The sequence below is a fragment of the Podarcis gaigeae genome (assembly GCF_964106915.1).
Source record: "Podarcis gaigeae genome assembly, chromosome: 5".
NCBI lineage: Eukaryota > Metazoa > Chordata > Lepidosauria > Squamata > Lacertidae > Podarcis > Podarcis gaigeae.
Window position 1 is genome coordinate 54,340,010 of NC_139681.1, and position 21,191 is coordinate 54,361,200.

General features: G+C 43.7%; 1 protein-coding gene across 8 annotated transcripts in view; it reads left to right on the top strand.

Moving 5' to 3' along the window:
* The first annotated feature begins 1,552 nt into the window (after nt 1-1,552).
* Nucleotides 1,553-21,191, top strand: part of SORCS1 (sortilin related VPS10 domain containing receptor 1) — a 435,672-nt gene continuing 416,033 nt past the window's right edge. For 7 of the 8 annotated variants that reach the window (XM_083741538.1, XM_083741541.1, XM_083741540.1 and 4 more), the window contains exon 1: nt 1,554-2,930. In XM_083741538.1, coding sequence (XP_083597664.1) covers nt 2,187-2,930 — 744 coding nt within the window. In that variant the 5' untranslated portion in view covers nt 1,554-2,186. Of the gene's footprint in view, nt 2,931-21,191 lie in introns of all 8 variants that reach the window. The other variant, XM_083741539.1, reaches the window with a different exon arrangement.

The following is a 21,191-nucleotide window of genomic DNA, read 5'->3' on the forward strand; positions in this document are numbered from 1 at the left end:
TAGCTGCAGCATTCTCGATTAGTTGAAGTTTCCAAGTCACCTTCAAAGCTACAGCGCATTGCAGTAGTCCAAGCAGGAGAAAACAAGAGCTTGTACCACTCTGGTGAGACAGTGTACAAGCAGGTAAGGTCTCAGCTTGTATACCAGATGGAGCTGGTAGACAGCTGCCCTGGACACAGACCTGACCCAGGCCTCAATTGACAGCTGAGAGTCCAGAATGACTCCCAGGCCTTTAGGGAGGAGTCCCAGGACCAGGGAATCCCCCACACCTGTCCCCCAGAAAGATTACTTCTGTCTTGTCAGATTTCAACCTCAATCCTCTGTCTCCCACCACTGACCAAAGGCACCTCACTTTATGAAAAATGGAACTTGTCATTAGTTAGTTTGTGCTGTTTGCATCTTAACTTGGTTTAGCTCTGTATTCCTGGATTGGCTGTTTCCCTTTCCTCTGGTGACATTCATTCACCTTTTAAACAGGTATGTGTGCAATCCACATTGTACTATCAGCTGCCATGCATTTTGGCGTGTGATCTCTCTTCCTCTGCTCATCTTTTGGTCCTGTTCCATTTTGTACTTTAGTTGTCTGTGTGCTTCTAAACCACCATCCATCCTGCCTCCTTAGCAAAACGAATCATGTAGTATCATATTCATCTCTCCTTTGATGTTCTGGGATGTTGCTGCAAAGCTAGCATTACACCTAAAAGCATCCACAGATTTTTCACTCAAATGCTTTTGCGTACATGCAGAAGTGGATCCCTACCTCTGAGGTAGCCAAGGCAAGGTCAAGTTCAGCCACATGAAGGATCGGTGCCTCTGTTCAAGCAACAGGTGTGCCGTTATATTATTTATTTATTATTTAAATAGTTATATGCACTCCACTTTCAAATAAAATATCACAAGGGTGTACAAAGCCACTATTTACGTTGGAAACACCATTCAGGCTGGGAAAGAGAACGCTATCCTTCGGGGACAAACTCTATTCCATTCCATGTGACTCTGTCGTGTGTAAAATTCTTTCTGAGATCCCACTTCCAGTGACTGAACCACTGCGGAATTTACCATAAATTTTCATTTGGGCGAGAAACATAGCAGGGGGCAGGGGCAGCGGAGGAAACTAGAGACATGAAAATTTGTTGTGATTTTGCCACGGCTAAGATGATATTATGCTACACTGTATATAGTTTTAAACATTGTTACGGGAAGTTTGTTTTGAACTGCGGCGGAGAAATATGTCAAGGAGCCTTCTTTCATTTCACTATACCTGCTCTATATAAAGATATAGATATGCGCACACGCGCGCACCCACTTGATTGTTTGTGCTTCTTTCTGACGTGAAATTTCTGTGGTTCAAAGTGGACATTGGCTGAGATTTCAGAAGAGTTATGCTCAGCAGGGACTACTGGGCAGGAGCAGAGAAGTCCGGAGCGCCCCTCACCCACTTTCCTTGCGCCCACCTTCGCGGGTGTCACCCCGACCCCTCCCCACCCACCGCGCCAACGTGAGGGAACTTTGAGTGGCACACGCCGTCAGATCCCCTTCCCGAGGGAGATTGCTCTCGCTGTTCACATCGTTTCCCAACACAGCCGCCGCTTTCCCCGAGGTGGCCAAGAGACGCGCAAGGCTGGCGGAGGGAGAAGTTGGCGCGGCCGCCGGGCGCCTGGAAAGGGGGCGAGCGGATCGCCCGTCCCTCCCGATCCAGTGACGAGAAGGAGCCGTGCTCGGCGCGAGGGGGCGGGGAGGCGATGTGGTGACTTCTTCTACAAAGGCAAGCCGGAGAAATCACCAGCCGGGGTTGGCTGGCGCGCTCGCTCTCCCTCGCTCTCTCTCGCGCGCTCCTTCAGCTCCTCCCCCGCGCGGTGGTGGCTTCCCCCCTTCATCAAAAGCCCGCTCGGCGACGCCAGCTTTTGGGGGGTGAGGGGGAACTCCGAAAGGAAAGAAAGCGGGGTGTTTCTCTCCTTTCTCCCCCTCTTTTTTCTCCCCAGACTGCATCCAGGGTCTGAAACTTCGAGAGAGTTATCGCCCCTGCCTTCCTTTAGGAGCAGATCTGGGAATAAAACACAACCTGCCGTCTTCTCCCAACTCCCCTCCCATTTCGCTTCCCTCTCACTCCGTCGCTCTCTCTCTCCCTCTCCGTCTCTCTCTCTCGCACACGTTCCCTCCCCGCCCCTCCACCAGCATCAGGGGCAATGGGAAAAGTTACTGGCTGGTACCCAGGCTGGCACGTTGCTCTGTTAGCCGCCCGGACATGGCTTTTGATCCTCACTTTTGGCTTCATCGGGGCAGAAATCACTTGCAGCTCGTGCCGTTGGCAGGTGCAGCTCCAGCTGCGGGAGCAGCAGCGAGCTCCGGACGGATTATTAATGCACTTGAGGACGGCGGGGCGAAGAGGCGACGAGGCGAGGAGGAGACCCGGGGAGGAAAGAGGTGAGAGGCGCCCCGGTGGTGGCGAGGAGGCGCCGGCGAGTGCCGGGGATCGAGCCCTCTCCGCTTCTGCCCCCGCCGAGGAGAAAGACGCGTCGCGCAGCCTGGCCGGCTCCCGGCAGCTGAGCGGCGAGCGCCCCGAGGCTCGGCTCGGCCGCCGAGCGTCGCCCTCGGGTGGGAATCGAGCCGGGCGCGCCAAGTTCTCTTCCGCCGACGGGCGCCCGGTGGCGAACTCTCAGGCCGGCCGCGCTGCCCGATCGGCGCCCCTGGGCCGCCTGAGGAAGCCCGGCGCGGATCGGAGGCGGCTGGCGAGCCGGAAGCCCCGAGGGGCCCCGGCGGACAGAGACAAGCCTCCGGAGAGCCGGGAACGGGCAAGTCCGGAGCAGCTGCCGGGGAAAGCCACGCGCTTCCGCCTGGAGGAGCTGAAATTGACGAGCACGACCTTTGCCCTCACGGGGGATTCGGCGCATAACCAAGCCATGGTGCACTGGTCGGGACACAACAGTAGCGTGAGTAGCCAGCATTGTCACGATAATGCACGATTGGGGGATGGGGGGTGGAGATGGCCCAATCTCTGCTGCTGTTCTCTAGAAAAGATTGAGGGAGCAGGATGCTAACCTCGCCTTCCCACCGCACTGGATGATTCTTCGGTTTTAGTGCCCCTCGGGGGGAGTTTCGCCTTCTTCGCGCGCTCGCGTCCTCCCACCCCCGGTTGTTTTAAGGGAGGGGTGGTCTTCTGTTCGTGCGTCCGTGTGGCGCTTTCTCTCTGGGGCAGAAAGTTTCCTGCTCCACTTGGCACAGCCTTGAACTGCATCTCGGGGCATTCAAGCGCACGGGAATGTACGAGGAGAGGATTTGGGGCGCTGCGAGTGGGAAAGGGCTGAGATCACGGAGGGTAAAATAGGTCGCGTCGCGTGTAGGATGGAAGATGTGGATCAAACTGTTTCAAAGTCGGATGAAAAGTGTCGGATATTTCATTTCCGAGATGCTACTGGTATGGCAAAGTGGCACAAATTGTAGCCTGATTTCCATGGTGAGTGGTGGAATTATGGAGATGTGGTCGGGGGGCCAAAAGCCCCCTATGAGGCCAGATTTCCTCACTGGATCCTATCTGATCTCCAGTCTGTCCATATTCTCTCCGGCTTCCCATTTGATGGCATGTATCTAACCAGCACACACAGCTTTCTCTTTTTCCCCCATCGCCAAGTCAATTTTCTTTTCCTCTTTCCCTGTGTGATACTGGCTGATTCTGCAAAATTTATAGAACTGTGTTTCTTGTACTGGGACACTGGGGTAGAAAGTGTCTCTCAGTCTCTATTATGTCACTAATTCATTGCCCCTTAGCTTTCATTTAATAGATCATGTCATGAGCAATCAGGGTACAGTTTTGATCAAACGCATGCCAGTATTAGAATCTCTTCAAGCCTGCCCTGAATTCCTTTCCCTCAGGCATACTAAAGCACTTCAGGTTTTGCAACTGAGGATTGGCTCACCACCACATATCATCAGCTCCCGAGGGGTGGTGAGGTGCCCATTTATATAAAAAGGAAACTCAGGTTGCAAGATGGGGACAACTGCTCACCTGTTGTTCTGTGCTTTATCCCTGTTGATGCTAAAATGAGAGTTTTTCCATCCTGTATATCTACAGTAATTAAATCCCTTTTCATTCTAACATGTATCTCTTTTTTTAATAAAAAAGGTTCTTGTGTTACATTGCTGAAGATTTATCCAAATAAACAGAGCTCCTTTCTTTCACAACACTTCCTAGTATAAACTGGATATCAGCTTTTAGAGAACTAGGACAATGCAGACTGGGCTTCTGTATAATGCTGATCCCTGGGAGTTACTTTATCCTGCAAAGTTAAAGAGAACTAAGGAAATGTAAGATGCACCAAAACACAAAGGGGAAAAGTTTTTTTTAATTCATAGGGTAGATACACATTGAATCTTTCATGCTCCATCTTAAGGCATTCTTTGGGTCTGTCACTTCTAGTTCCTGTTACCTGGAGCCAGCTTTCAATTGTAGCTTTAAAAAATGATGATTTTACCATTATAAATTCCTTTTGGTATGAGGGAGTATAAATCACAGTATGTCCATTTAGTATTCATGAGGATGTCATCAGCACTTCTTGAGAATTCAGACTTTATTGACCAGGCCATAATTTTATAGGGTTTTCAGGAACTTTAATCCAATAATGCAAAAAACCCTTGTGCTTTTCGGGGGACCTTTCCCCCCTTTTACCCATTTTGGCTATCAGATATCTCTATCTAATACAGGTCCACTAAAAACAATCCTCTACTTCAAACTCCAGACTTTTAAAACTGATTGAACAAGTATGTCACATCTTTCATATGATTCATGTCTTTAGCAATGGTTTACAACTTAAAAATAGGCTTAAAAGCTTCTGTCTTGGGTTGTAGCACAGAACAGATAAGATGTGGACTTTAAATTAAAACAATATATAATTCTGATCATTACTGTATTGTGAATTATAAAATGCCACATTCCAATTTACCTTTATGGCAAGTCTTGTTGCAAAGTGAATAGAGAAAAGTTCTTCAGTCAAGTGGTCATATCCTTTTGAACTTTTGCATGTGTTTAAATGGGTGATAGAAGTCAGTCGTATTATTTTATGTGTTCATGACACATTCATCACATCACAGTATGGTGACAGGGAATTGGTGTAGCAGATCACTCTAGATCTGCAGAATCTAGAGCAATCACCATTCTTTTGTCGTTGCACAAAATGATCTTGCTGCTGAATCATCCCGCTTGGTGAAAGCAAGGTGTCTTTATGATCCAGTGAAATATCTACGGTCTCAGGTGACTTTCCCCTCTAAAGTAAATGTCAGGGGCATCTTGACTAGAGATTTTGGTTGTGTCAAGATTTGAAAACCAAATTCAGTGTTGGACCATTGTTGACTCTGGATAAGTATGACAATGTGTGACTAGGAGAGTTGATTCTCAGGACTATATCTGAACCAGTATATCCAGTGCTTTATGTAGAGTGATAATATGCAAATAGGCAAAGTAGGCATCTCTAAAAAGGTTTGGAAAAGTTGTGGAAGCGCCAGCAATCTGGAATGTGATGGTCTTGCAAATCGCATAAGTGTTCTTTCTGTCTCACATGGACTTTCCCTTTCCTGGCAATCATGATTTTAGTCATCTCAGATACCCAAAGGTGAGGCTCAGATGATCTAGCCTTGTGTCAATATATTATCTGAATTGTGTGAATCTAAACAACATTATGTAAACATTGAAAACAATTATCTGAATTTCCAGTGTATTTCTCACTATTCATGTGTTCATAATGGCACTTGACTAAACACATGGAGGTGGTTGTTGGTGTCTACACAAGTACAGGAGACTTCTCTACTGCAGGCAGTCATCCTTGAGTGCATGGAGAAGAATAGAAAGATAGAGTTATCATGCATGCATTTATACTCATGCTCATATGATGAATGTCTGAAGAAGACTAGATGAGGAGTGGTTAACATTCACTGGCTGAAAGCCTTGCCAGTCCTCCAGGGTCTGCATGCCACTGTGACCAAAAGTGAATGTGGCCACCTCACAACTTTATACTCACACCTGAACAGGAAAAAGAGCCCTTCTTCTTGGATAATCTCGGCCGATCAGCTGAAGAGGGGGTTCCCCCCTTCTTTGTTCAGGGAATCTGATGTCTGGGGTGGGGGGAATTAATGCACCTATCAGGCATCTGGGCTGGGGACAATATTTCCATCTACCTGTATCTACTTCTTTTAAGCTGCAGCTATTGCCAAATTTCATCAGGCCTTCAGAAGATCAGCAAAAATTGATTGGAGTCAGGCTCCTGGTGCAAAAAGGTTAGTCACCCCTAGGCTAGACAGGTGGTGTATTTTGACAGGAGCATCTTTCAATATATTAAAAAACTAGCTTGCTTTATTGCAGACACAAAAACCTAGTCATTTATTCAGAGCTCAAGTTATGTAAGGGTGGGTTAGAGGGGCCTTTCTACCTTGTGGCAGTCCTCCTAGCCACTATTGTAGGTAAAACTGGAAGGAGTCAGGGATTTGCCCCCCGTGGATTTCATTAAGGCTTTCCATTCCCTTTATTGTTCAAGTATTGCATTTATTGAAGCAATTCATTGGACAGAAACCGAAAAGGAATGGTAGGAAAGTCTAATTGTGTACATTCCATAGCTAATGGAATGTAAGGATTTTATAGACTTTTATTTTTTACAGTATTGAGTGTTTTACTCTGTTGTGTACCACCCCCCTGTGCTCTTTGGAGAAAGGGCAGTTTGGAAATAACAATCATGGAATAATTTTATTCCATCCCATTATAATAAAAGTTTCATCTCATAATTGTTAGATCACTTATTATCCTATGAAACATCCCAAAGAAATATTTCACAATGTGATAAAAGCCATATCTAAAACAACTGCACGCATGCACACACACACACACACACACACACACACACACCAAACACATATAGCACAAGTACATATATAAAAACAATTGCTTTTAATATAGAATTTCAAATAAATCTGGTTATCAAGTGGGATAAAACAATTCCAGTTAAAAGACTTGTTGAAGGAGGACAGTCTTCAACAGGCAATGATAAGACAGTAAAAATGACACCTGTCTGATATGTTATGAGAGGGAGTTTGAAAGTATGGGTGCCACCACACTAAAGGCCCAGAATTGACACTGCGTGGAACGGATCTCCTGATAATATGGTATCTGCCGGGTTTGGTACATAGGGGATGTACCAAAGGGTACAAAGAATACTTTTAGGTATTCTGATCTCAAACTGCAGAGGCCTTTATACAGTAGTACTAGTCACTAAAATCTAGCCTGATAGCTAATTGGCAGCCCATGCAAATCTTTCAGCAGTGGTGTAATATAATGGAGATGTTCTGCTCCAGTGAGTTACTTTGCCATATTAGGCGCTAGTTGCCATATTAGGCGCTAGTTGCAGCTTCTTGGCAGCTGCAATAAAGCAGTTTGCAGTCATCCAGTCTGGAGGTTGCCAATGCATGGGCAAGAGTGGTCAAGCTAGCCTGGTCCTAAAGCAGCCATACAGTGTAGCCTAATCACTAAAATGTGTTTGAGGGTTGTTTTTTATTGTGGAAAACTGTAGTAATGTCTGAAGTTATAATAATGCATGCGTTGTGTGATAAGAGGACTGGGTGGGGTATTACAGATATAGATGCTCCTTCCTGAACCTTTGGGTTCTTCTGGGCTCCTTTGGGAGGAAGGGTAGGATATGAAATTAATAAATAAAACTTTGTGACCTCATGAAGTTTTGGATTACAACTACAGTCATACCTCATGTTACGTTTGCTTCATGTTACGTTCTTTCAGGTTACGTTCCATGGCAACCTGGAAGTACTGGAAAGGGTTACATCCGGGTTTCGCTGCTCACGCATGCACAGAAACGCTAAATCACGCTTCGTGCATGTGCACAAGCGCCAAATTGCACCGCGCACCTGCGCAGATACGGTGCTTCAGGTTGCGCTCTTTTCATGTTGTGAACGGGCCTCTGGAACGGATCCCATTCACAACCAGAGGTACCACTGTACTATCAGCCCCAAGCTGTGGTATAGTGGTTAGAGTGTCATACTAGGAACTGGGAGACTTGGCTTCAAATCTCCACTTAGCTGTGAAGATCACTAGGTGACCTGGGGCCAGTCAGTGCTTCTCAGTCTAACCTATGTCACAGGGTTGTTGTGGGGATTAATGGAAGAGGAAGAGATCCATATACACCATCCTTAACCTCTTGGAGAAGCATTGAGATATAAATGCAATAAATGAAGAAGAGGAGGAGGAGGAGTTTGGACTTGATATCCTGCCTTTCATTCCCCTTAAGGCGCCTCAAAGCGGCTCACAATCTCCTTTCCCTTCCTCCCCCACAACAGACACTCTGTGAGGTGAGTGAGGCTGAGAGACTTCAGAGAAGTGTGACTGGCCCAAGGTCACCCAGCAGCTGCATGTGGAGGAGCGGGGACGGGAATCTGGTTCACCAAATTACGAGTCCACCGCTCTTAACCACTACACCACACTTGACCAATGGGCAAGGAGGATGGAAATTTGAAAGTGAAGTCCTGTTCTAGTGCAAAACATCTGCAGTATGTCAGGTTTGGGGAGGCTGATACAGTATGGGCATTTATTTTGTGTGCCCATCTATGCCTCCTGGCCTGCTTCATATAGCCTTTTGCCTCATGAAGAGTTCTGGAGAACTTGAAAGCTTGCTCAATACTTTGTAACATTTTGAATGGTCCTGATAAAAACACAGCGCAGCCAGAGGCGATGTGTCCCATTCCACTACCTGAGGCAAAAGGGGAAGTGCCACTTTGCCCTGCTGCTCCTCCTACTACTCCTGCCACCACCTACATGCTCCTGCCACTGCCTGTTCTGCTGCTGCATCCTGCCACATCCGCTGCTAGTGAAGAAGCAGCACCAGCATTGGAACCTATTTTGGGTGAGATCCCACTTGAAATGGATGCAATCAGCATTGACAGTGGCAGCGCTTCCCAGCTGCTGGCAGAGGCAATAGCTAGGTGGGACACATGTGAGCATGCTGCCTGGGGGGCATGTGCCACCTGAAATAGTGGGCTTGCCCTGCCTAATGGCTGGGCCAGCACTATGCCCAACTGTGGATTTTGGAGGTTTATTTATTTTTCTCATGGACCAATATGGCTGCCTTTGTTTTTATGATTAATCTTGATTTTAACTGGGAAAAGAAGCCAGGTTTTTTGTGGTTTGTTTTTTTTACCTCTAGGGGAAAGAGAACAGCCTCAATGAGAGGGAAATATTTTCTTGTCCTCTTTGAAACACCACCGTTATCATGAACAACAAACCTGTGTTTGAGTGCATAGGAGCCATCATTAAGCAAACCAGTAAAAACAGGAAACCATGACACTGCAGCAATGCCTGTAAAGGATAGGTCTTCTGCACCCACAGCAGTAGAACAAGTAAGAAGAGGTGGAGCTACAGCAACCACAGAATGCAACAAATTCTGTGATGGTTGTCTCATTGTATGTATTATTGCACTTTTTCACACATTTAATAAATGAACAAGTGATGCGGATATCTGTATTGCATGGCAAGTCCATTTTGTGCTCATGCATAAGCATAGAGGAAGGGAGCAGGCTTCTCAAGTGTTTAGCTGCCACCTCCAAAGAAATGCATTGGCTGGCCACACTGACAAAGATAGCATGACTGTTCTCTAATATGGATAGTGGTCTACGTTGTGCTTTTCTGGTGCACATATTTCCATTCACTTCCAGAAATATTATTCATATTAACACAAACCTATGCATGCTTATTTGGAAGCAAGACTTAATATGTTCGGTGGGGCTTGCTCCTAGTTCAGTTTGCGTAAAGTTGTAGCCTATGCAATCAAAACTCTTAATGGCTCCCTGGAGATGGGCTGGTGGAAATGTATGGTCTCACACAGAAAGACCTTCTTACAGCTTGCTTCATAAGATGCAAAGCAAGAGGGAGACTCACAAATAGGCTGTATCTTTTAAAGAAACCTGTAGTTATTTCTCTAAATAATCAAGCAAAGAAATTGGCTTCAGAAGAAAAACTCTCATTATGAGGCAGTTTGGAGATAAGATGGTATAATGAGATTCCTTGTGGTTATTATTGAAAATGCAAGGTTGTGTACAACACAAAGACAGAAGGAGAATGCAGCTTCATTCCTTGGTGGAAGAATCCTCTGTGCTGAACAATTGTGCAATTGCTACCTGGGAATTTATACCTGCAAACCTATAACGCTTGAACATTGTAAAGTATAATAATAGCTCAGTTCTGGATGCCTCAGAGTGTGACTCTCAAAATGTGTGTTTTCCTGTGTTTGCAGCATTCAGGAGAACACCTCCAATAAATGTCAGAGGCTATTTTATGTTGCAGAGCAATGCGCTTTACTTTATAACAGTGACAGTAGATGTAAACATCCTCAGGACTGACTTCATTTGAGGTGATGAAAGTTCTCTCTGTGATGGTGTTCAATGGAAGAGTAATTATTCACACATGTCAGGTATCCCTTTGATACAATCATCAAATGATGCAAATCAGATTGAAGAATGCAAATCTATGAAGAAGGGAAGATCGATGTTTGGTTCTTCTTCTGAGGTCACAAACAAGATGAGCGGGCATTAAAGTTTAGCATGGGTTTATAAGAAGAAAATGTAGCACTGTAGTGAGCAGAACAAGAAGGCATCAGAATGTGGGAGAAACAATGGCCTTGAAATGGTGTACAGCAGTACCTCGGGTTAAGAACATAATTTGTTCTGGAGGTCTGTTCTTAACCTGAAACTGTTCTTAACCTGAAGCATCACTTTAGCTGATGGGGCCTCCCTCTGCTGCTGCGCCTCTGGAGCACAATTTCTGTTCTCATCCTGAAGCAAAGTTCTTAACCCGAGGTACTATTTCTGGGTTATCGGAGTTTGTAACCTGAAGTGTCTGTAACCTGAGGTACCACTGGATGCCAATCTAAGCCTTTCCTGTGGTTTATCTCTGTAGATCATGACATGAGTAAAAGTTGGCATAACTTGATATAAGATTCCCATTATGAACCATATGCACTCTATGATTTGCTGGATCATGGACCAATGAATGGGTGGCAAAGACCCTGCAGCCATGCTAGCACAGGTTACTGATGGGGAGAGCATAACTCTCAAACAAAAGGCACTTCCCTCTTGATCTGGGACTGAGGTGATACTTACTTCAAAACAGGTATACCCTTCCCTCCCTTTCTTTCTTCACTTCTAGCATGGATCTGTGACAAATCTCTCTCTCTCTCAACTTTTGAAATAGGCATCATTTTACTCTTTAGATCAAGGTGTGGATGCTGTGTGATTTGCTGCCCACAGTAATTGTAACTTGGCTATCTGAAGGAGCAACCATATATTCAGTCACTTTCATTTCATGTAATAAACCAATCTTTCTTTATTCCTCTTGTGCAAGAACCCTTTGGGGCATAAGATTAAGAGTAAACACACATTCATATCAAGCACAAGTTTTAATCTCCAACAAAAGGTCCTAAACCTCTTGGGTGGGTGTGTTCAAAACACATGAGTACTGGGCATGCATTGTGGATTCAAACACATTCCTTATATCATCCTGAAGTACCTTCTACGCTTTCTTGAGTATTAAAGTTTTCGTGTCTCTTGCTATGTCAGTGCGTTTTTAATATTACAAAGTGCTTCTCAGAACAAATGGGATCTTTGCATGTTTGAGTAGAGCTTTGTTAAAAATGGCAGCGACATATAAAGTTCCATCAAAAATAAAAGAATGCCCCCCAAAGTTCCCCCTTTTTGCCTTTCTCACATAATAGTCATCATACTCCTCTATACTTCATAAATCTCTCCTATGCCCTCCTGATACGAAACAAATTCCTACAGTGAGAAAGCACTCAGCAGAGAGAAGCCAACACAAACTGCAATCAGCCCTTGAAACAAAAAACTGTTTCACCAAAAAAACAAAGCAGCTTTTCATGTTTCAGAACCAAACCAAATGGGTGCCATAATTCTTCTGCCTTTGTCATGATTCATCTCTAGCTATATTTTCCACTGTGTTGCCCAGCTAGCTTTTTAAAAACTATACAATTTCTGTAACAAGATATACTGAAAATATCCTCCCCTCCCACCCCCAAGAATAACTCTATTGTGATGGAAAGGACTGAAAAGAAATATGATTCACTAGCTTTTGGGAAACTGGCTTGTGCTGAATGAAGAACACAAACCAATTGTTCTTTACAGATGAGTTGTGTCTTTTAACTGGAGAACATGGATTCAAGATTTTCACTTGCCAAGTGACTTTGGGAATGTAACCTTGCTTTTATTTTATTAAGTGAGACTATAGGTCCATGAAGGGATTAAAGATAAAGGTTCATATCTCAGCCCTGCTCCTTCAGCTCTTTTAACATGATAGTTTGGGAAGTGACCATGGGACCTTCTGCATGCAAAGTATGTTCTCTACCAATGGAGCGCTAGGCATGTGTTGTGCGCACTTCAAACCATTGAACTAGAATGGGGCTCTCTTTGATCAATTCATCCAGCAGAGGTAGTAACAGCAATATTGCTAGTTGATAGGAAATTCTAATTTTGCATAATTGCAGAGAAAGTATCAACGGGAATCAAATAGACTTGATATCCATTGTGTTTGCCTAATCCTTATGGAAACCATCAGCGTAGATGAGAGATGGAGAACCTGTGGCTCTGCAGATGCTGTTGAGTGCCAATGGTCAGAGATTATGGGAGTTGTAGTTCAACAGCATCTTGGGAAGTCACAGGTTCCCCATTCTTAGTTTTGATGAAAGACAGGTCAGTCTTTTTTCTTTCAGTGCTTTTAGCCAAAAATGCTGAGGAGAACCTATGTGGTCAGAGACAGTGTGCATCTGAATACCAGCTACTGGGGACAAACTTCATGGGAGGAATATTTCCATCTACCCCACCCGCTGCCCTTGGAAGCCTTGTAAGTTGTGGTTCGAGGGCCCGACCCCCGCGAAGTGAAATGAAGACACAAGGACACGTGATATAAGGTTAATGGGCTAGAAAAGGCCACAACTTTATTGATTACAGCAATGAAAAGTTATTGGCTTAGGCATTGGATCGAAACAAGTGGGTTTATTCACCAGGGGTTCATCACCTGTTGATGCTAATCCAACTATAGGCTCACCCCTGCTGTCACCGCGGGTTGTGCCATGGCCTCCCGCCAAGCAGGCATCAGACAGAATACACGACCGCCAGATTCCTTTAACGGAATACCCCTAAAAATTGAAGGCATAGGTGATGGCCACACCTAGCACTTTGACACACCACAACACATTATTCCAATGCCTAACCTACCCACCAATACCACAAAAGTTGTGACGATTGCTACGAGGTAGGCGAAAAAACCAAAAAGCCTATTGCCAAATGGAAAAACTCCTACCAGGCCCCCCGGGCAACCAGGGCGACCAACCTAAGGTCCATAGCAAGGCCAATGACCTAAGCCCTAAATAAAAGGGAGTGGAGGGTGGGTGACTCGTGACGGGACGATGATGAGGAATGAGGCCAGGGAAAGGCTGGCACTGCAGCAAAAGGCTGCTGAACACGCCCCCACCGCGGCACCTGGTTGGGTGGCCACCGGGGGGGCGTGAGTGCCAGCCAGGTGAGCTGGAGGCAGGGGGCAACGCCCCTGCTGGGCGGTGCTCGGGCTCCCGCCCACAACCACTCCCCTCTCTTTCAGGGAGGAGAGTCTTTGCTGCAGGAAAGGGGCTGCAAGCAGCATCAATGGAAGCGGTGTTTCTAGGACCAAATTGAAACTGTAACGCTCCCTTGTTATTGGATGCTGGATGTTGTTTATGTAATCATGTTATATTTATAGTTCTGAAATGTTGCTTTCTGTATGCTATTGTATTTGCTATTGTGTTGTGTTGTTTTGTTATGTTATCAGGGAATTCTTTATGCACTCTTTGGTTTTGAAATGTATTGTTTTATATGTTGTCAGCTGCTTTGAGCATCAGTTTCTTCTGGTGGAAAAGCGGCATACCAATAAAATGAATGAATAATGAACACAGGAGAAAGTGATCGTTTTCATGCCTTGCTTGTCATCTTCTGGTGGTAGCCAGCTGGTGGCTTTTGGAAACAGGTTGCTAAGACCAGATGGACCTTGATCTGATCCAGCAAGTCATTTCTTCTGCTCATCATCATTTAACCTAGATGTACCCTTTTGTGTACTGATGTATCTGAAATAGATTTTACAGGGTTGCTGTCATTTTCAGCATTTGAATGATATGCTGGAATCTTATTCTTGACCTTTCAAACTATAATTAGATTTTTTTATGCATCACTTCTAAACCCAGTTGTGTATACCTAAGGCAGTGGATATCAATAAACTGGCACAACTGAGCACTGCAGTCTCAATAGGAGGTGTTAAACTCCTACAGAAACTCATTCTCTCCCCACCGCACCCCCTCAATTCTTTTCTGTCTCTGGAGCACTGCTGGAATGGACTGCTGCTGCAATACAATCATTCATGATTTGTCTTCAAAATATAAATATGGTCGATTAAGTAACTTAAATGGTCATCAAAGGTGTGCATAGCTTTTGGGGACAGACAAATGTATCAATTTTTGTTTCTATCAGTTTATTTTTCTTGTCTTAAGTTCAGTTCTTCACATTTCTGGATCAGTCCATGATTTTTTTAAGTCATCATGAAAATTCATCAGCATGGTATTGATCATTTCTCCTAATATATGCCATTTTGTATGCATTTTTGCCTGATACAGAGGGTTGTTTTTTTTTACAAACAATTTCCTCCAACAATGCATTTTACACATTATTTTTACTAATATGTACATTTTATGCATGCTTTCCCCTAATATACTTATTTTGCTGCACATTATTTGGCTGGAGAACTCCATCGAAACATTCAGAGAGCAGCATATTTTGAATTGAGTTATTTTGGTCTGCATAATGTTTCAGAAAATGAAAATTAGGTTCGCAATAAAGTCCAAACCTCATTGAATTTCCACCCCATCCTTAATAGCTACTTCACTTTGCACTGATTCCTCCACTAGCATCTGCCACTGAAGCTACTTTTCTTATTGTCTAAATGTTTTGGAAATTATATGCATATTCACATATGAAATAAGCGGAGGGTAAAAATGTCTGACTAGGCCCTTCAGCTGCCTGGTTCCCTTGTTGTTTAATCAGCAGGAGGTGAATTAAAATGGCTGCGTTTCAGAGTCCCATAAGCCTCAAAGCCAATGAACCTCTCTTAGTTTTAAGAAACATTACAGTGCATGAAGGTGAAGTGACCTGCTGTGTTTTGGCTCAGAACAGGCAAAGGGTATAAAGCAAGTCTCTTTTGCCATTGTGTTCTCTGATGTTGCAGCAGCAGGAAGAAGTACTGTTGGACTGGCTGGGCTGACATAAAAATACATGGGGTGCCTATAATGCACAGAGAACTTGCAGTGTCTGGAGAATAGAGCCCGAACCTATTCATCAAGTAGATTTGCCACCAGCCACCAGGGCAACACACTTGAATGCTTAGCAGCTAGCATCTGACAATTTGCTTCCTAATATCCCTTAAAATTTGAATATCAGTTGTAGCTAATTTCATGTTATGCAAAGGCCTGCTCAGTCTGGCATGAATAACCAGGGAAGGGCAGAGTGGATGGGGGGGGGGGAACGTGGATAAAAAGCCAAGCACAATATATTCTTTGTGTATTCAACGTGGATGAAATATTTTATGAAGTTTGGTTCTCCTACACATGGCAACTGTTCCAGGCACACTCAACTGCATGATTATTAAAAGAAAAATAAATTCCAAACTCATTTGTTTTGAAATTATGTGCGTTCCTTCTTTAGGATAGATAATCCATGCAAAAGTATTGACATAGCCTTTGTGTGCTCCTTTGACTTATTAGCGCCCCACATCACACATCTAGGTAGCCAATAATCACAGGCGGCTTTCGTGTAGCGGGTGTTTAAATTTAACTTTCAAATAAATGACCCTTTCTTGTGAAATCTGGAGTTCTTTCAGTGTGAGAGGGCTGTGCCACATTGGTGTCGAGAGGTCTAAATTGCTTCTAGGCTGATTGCAGTTATAAGCAATGAAGCAATTATTTAAACTGTCCTTTGAATCCACCACAGCTAATGTATATAATGCAAGTTTTCATTAATATATCAGTAATTTGAACAGAAACCGTTACGTGAAAAGAAGGGCAATTTTGGAATTTGTACTAAGGTCTTGAGTTCGATTTCTTCTACTGAGGCAGTAGAGGTGATGAGATATCTTCATCCTCAGCACATTGTTGCTACTAAACAAACATTTAATAGAAACTCTAAAATCAGAATGAGTGCATTGGTGCTAATAAGATTTTTATTAGCTTGTCCATTGGAGCTGACTTGCTCAAGCTCTAATTAATCATGATACAGGGAATTGGAAAGGAACTTACCACAGGCTAGAATAGCTTCACTTGTTGGGATGAGATCAAGCCACTAAGAACTCCCTCTCCAGAGGCGGATTTAGGGCAGTACAACCAGTTCTGCCTCACTGGGCACTGAGTCTAGGGGACACTGCAGGGCATCACAACCATGATGTGTAGTGAATTGAGCAGAATGGAAGGTGGGAGGTGGGTGGCATTTTGAATTTCAGCCTCTAAACATACAAAAGGACATGGAGATAGGCGACTCCAAATTCAATTTTATGCTCAAATGAATGTCAAAGGAATATATATATATATATATATATATATATATATATATATATATATATGGTGTATGTGTGGGAGACCTATTTTGGTCTAATTTATACGTAGGTGTCTTTTGGTAGTGATAATGATAACATTTATTGTCAAGATCACATTATTATCGCACAGGGTTTTGACCGCAGGGATTTGACCTGGAAATGCAATTTGCTTTCCGCAGAGTTTTTACTCAGGCTTGCAAAAGTAAGAAGAGGCTTAAGTATATCATTACATGGAAATTATTCAGCATAGTGTGACTTGTTGTTTCCAAGCCAAAGGCACATTGTCCTGTGATAATGTGAACGTCAATAGATTTCATTTTTACAAAAGCAGCTTTGTTCATTTTTGTTTTTCTTTTTTGCTGTTGAGATTTTAGAGTAGTTCAACTCCCTCTCTTTTGACCTGCCTGCACTCTCAGGAAGGCAGTGTTGCCCTGGTTGTACTCAGGCTGCAGCATCAAGACAGAAATATCTAAGTGAAGATTACTTCACATGACTATGTAGTCAGTAGTGACACAGAATTCAGCTAGTGAACTGCGTAAAGGCTAGGACTGAAGGAGCTATGAGGCTGGCCCAGTGGGGATGGCTGACTAGCAATCTTGTGCAAATTCTCAGTTATTCACCCACGGAGCTCATCTGCACTTCCCGCAGCAAACATAGATAGATGACCTAGAGAAAATCCACTTGAACGTGCTTGTCGTTAGACTGGCATAACAGCAGAAGGCAGAGCAACAGGCTGTCCTGCCTATTTGCAGTGCAATAAATCAGAGCTACATTTAGGTAACTAGATGACTGCAGAGTGTGCTGGAATTTGGTCTCCTGATATTCTAAGGTACAAAAATGAAGCCCCATTTTAAAACTTTCTTCTTCCTCAAAGTATTTATATATCAATCTCATCTACCCAATTTTCAAGAATAAGTCAGGAAAATAAATATTAGGAGTTTAAATTGCAAAAAAATGCATCAAATCATTTGACACCTTAGGGTGAAGGATGGGGAATGAATGAATGAATGAATGAATGAATGAATGAATGTGTCAGATCCGTTAGTGAGGATACAGGCCAGTTAACTAACTTTATATGGAATGGATGTATGTGTGTGCCATTTTGTCATTTGCCTCATACAGCAAAGTGCCTTGGGACAGTCAAGCTGTTTAAGCACCTTACACATAATTGGAACCTGGTAAAGGCACAGAAGTACTTTGCAGTCATGCCAAGCAAAGTGTGTAAAGTAGAGGTGGGCTCTGCCACTGCAATGCCACCCCTCTGCCCTAAGAGCCATTGGCTGATTGCGCAGAGGCATCCTGACTTACTAAAAGTAAGTAACCAGGGCATGGAAACACAAAAGATGGAGAAGATTAGCATAAAGATTAAAACTTTTTGCAGATTATCAAAAGCTGCAGAAATGGTTATTTTAAAAGGAAACAGAATTCAATGTGCAGAACCCGTTGCTGGGCTCCACACATATCCTATACACATAGAGGCTTATGACCATATACCCACAGCATGCGGAAGCTCTGAATGTGCAATCTGCCATTTATTTTTGAGAACAGATAGTACACATAGTGAGACTGTGCTCTATATATAAAAAGGTAAAGGACCCCTGACTGTTAAGTCCAGTTGTGAATGACTCTGCGGTTGCGGTGCTCATCTTGCTTTACTGGCCGAGGGAGCTGACATTTGTCTGCAGTTTTTCCGGGTCATGTGGCCAGCATGACTAAACCACTTCTGGTGAACCAGAGCAGCACACAGAAACACTGTTTACCTTCCCACTGGAGTGGCACCTATTTATCTACTTGCACTTTGACATGCTTTTGAACTGCTAGGTTGGCAGGAGCTGGGACTGAGCAACGGGAGCTCAACTGATTGTGGGGATTTGAACTGCCAATCTTCCGATCGGCAAGTCCTAGGCTCAGTGGTTTAGACTATATATACCCATGTGCAAAAACTCTATTCAACAAATGGGGAAGGCAAGCAGACATGGTTTTATTGTACCCCTGCATTCATTTCTATACCATTTGGACATTTTCATTGGGTTTAAGTTGGCTCTGCATGGATGCATTGAGCCCACATTTTTAAAAGGTCACTTGGGTTGCATGAAATTGGTCTGAACTATGCCTTAGTTGTCAACTCAGCCTTAACATTTGTATACAGAATTCCTACCCTTATGCAATTCAATATCCCCTTAGCAATTCCAGCATATCAATTGGTTCACCATCCTGATCAATGGGGGCCTGTTAGTTGTCAAAAAAATAAAGATGCCCACCAACTTTCCTAGAACACTTACTGTGCTCCTACAGTCAGTAGAAAGCACTAGCCTCTAAGGAATGTGTTACACTACCATACAAATAAGCACTGTAAAACTGCCACTTTAACATAATCATATTAAAATTGAATTATTTTGTCACCTTTCTCTACTCCATGCATTTCATATTGAAGATTTGTTTGAAAATATGTGCTTGTATCCCATGCTAGTCTTACTTAAACCCACTGAAATTAATGAACATGGCTAATTTAGGCCCATTAATTTCAGTGGGTGTACTTGGAGTAGAACTTTGTTGGAGACCACACACAGGTAATACACACAAGACCAAGTTCGTGGCTACAGCATTTCTTCTTCTTCCTGTCTCAATTTATTGAAGACAATATGGGATATTTCTCCAAAATTTTCTTCACAGCAAAGCCAGCAATCTTCTATACAGTGGTACCTCAGGTTACATACACTTCAGGTTACATACACTTCAGGTTACAGACTCCGCTAACCCAGAAATAGTGCTTCAGGTTAAGAAATTTGCTTCAGGATGAGAACAGAAATTGTGCTCTGGTGGTGCGGTGGCAGCAGGAGGCCCCATTAGCTAAAGTAGTGCTTCAGGTTAAGAACAGCTTCAGGTTAAGAACGGACCTCCAGAACGAATTAAGTACTTAACCCGAGGTACCACTATACTAGATTTGGCAGCTAGGCTCTGTTCATATCCCCAACTGGAATATGGTTTGCCCCTTCTTTTGCCCACTTCATTATAAAAAAAGAACTTATTCTGTTCACCAGCTTTTTCCACCCTCTTTCTGTGTAGCCCAAAGAGTATTGACACTGTTGCTGGGATGCTTCTTTGTGATGGACACATTGCAACAGAAACAATGATTTAAGCAACCCGAATTGCAGTCGGGAAGCTGAGATCGTTACTATAATGTGGCAGGCGGCAACAGCTGGAGACAGCATGATGTGCTGTTACTTTCTTGATTCATAAAAAAAATGTCACTCACAGGATAAGTATAGGTGCGAAGATTTTTGTCACTTTTTGCCCATTCTGTGGGATGTAGAAGGTACATTTGCAGATTGAAAGGAGGCAGCCTTAGGTAATCTGTGCTTTAAGAGAAATTTCCTGGTAGCCAAAGGCCCCTTGGCTGGTAATCACTTCAGGGGAACAGACATGGCTAAGCTGGGTGGTTCCTTAGCTGAAATTAAACAGGGAAAGGGGGTTGTAAATACCACCAGCAGCCATGTTTTTCTCCATACAATTCTTCCTGAGAGTGAATGAACGTCATCAAACCCCATCAGTCCCAGAGAGACTTTTCTCAATTACACTCCCAGCATGTGAGGTGAAAGAAGCCTCACATTGTAGTTTCTTCATGTTGTGATCAACTGGATTATCTAGTTTCAAAGGACAGAAATCCTTTTTAGAATAACAGAGGCAACCCAGTAACCCTTGGAACACCTCATAAGTACTTTAAAAAAAATGTAGTCACTTGTTGTTGTTTTTTAAGGGTTTTCTATTTAAAATCTGTACAGAAATGGGGCAGGGTGGACTTTGTCCCACCTGCCACCTCCCATGCAGAACTGGGATGGACCAGGCTTTAATAGGTGCTTCCATACTTGATTCCAACATATACAGTTTCCCCAGAAGGATACCGTGGATAATGGTATTGAAATGCACTGGGACATCGAATCAACAGGGACACACTCCCCCATCTTGCTCATGCTATCAGTAATCATACAGGGTGGTCAGCTGGTATCCGTGTCAAGGGTGGGCCTGTACTTCAGCTGAAATCTATCTCATCCAACAGTGCCTGAAGGTGAGAGCATCTTAGCTGTGCAATGTTACAGTTAGTATAAGTTTTCTTCCTACTGAAACTAGAAGTCTTCCTCCCCATCACAAAAATATACAAGAGGGTGTTGCTAAGTCTTGGTGTTCAGTATTTCATCATTGGTTAGTTTAAAAAAAGATGGAGGCAGAGACCATATGGAATAAATAAATGCTAATTTAGCTGAAAACAGCACAAAAAGTGTGAGACAAGTGATGCCTATCACAAAATATACAGGAGGTCACCGCTAAGTCTTGGTGCTCAGTATTTCAGCTGGAGCAAGTGCAGTAAATGATGCAGATGATAATTACTTTCTTTTTATTGCATAGTAAATAGCTGTGTACAGTCTCTCATAAATAGCTAGAGTGCTGCCCTGAAGCACATAAATCTTAAGGAGCATTTTCCCTGCCCCACTAATAATCCTTGTAACATGCAAGGCAGGCATCTTTCTCCAGCTGCCTT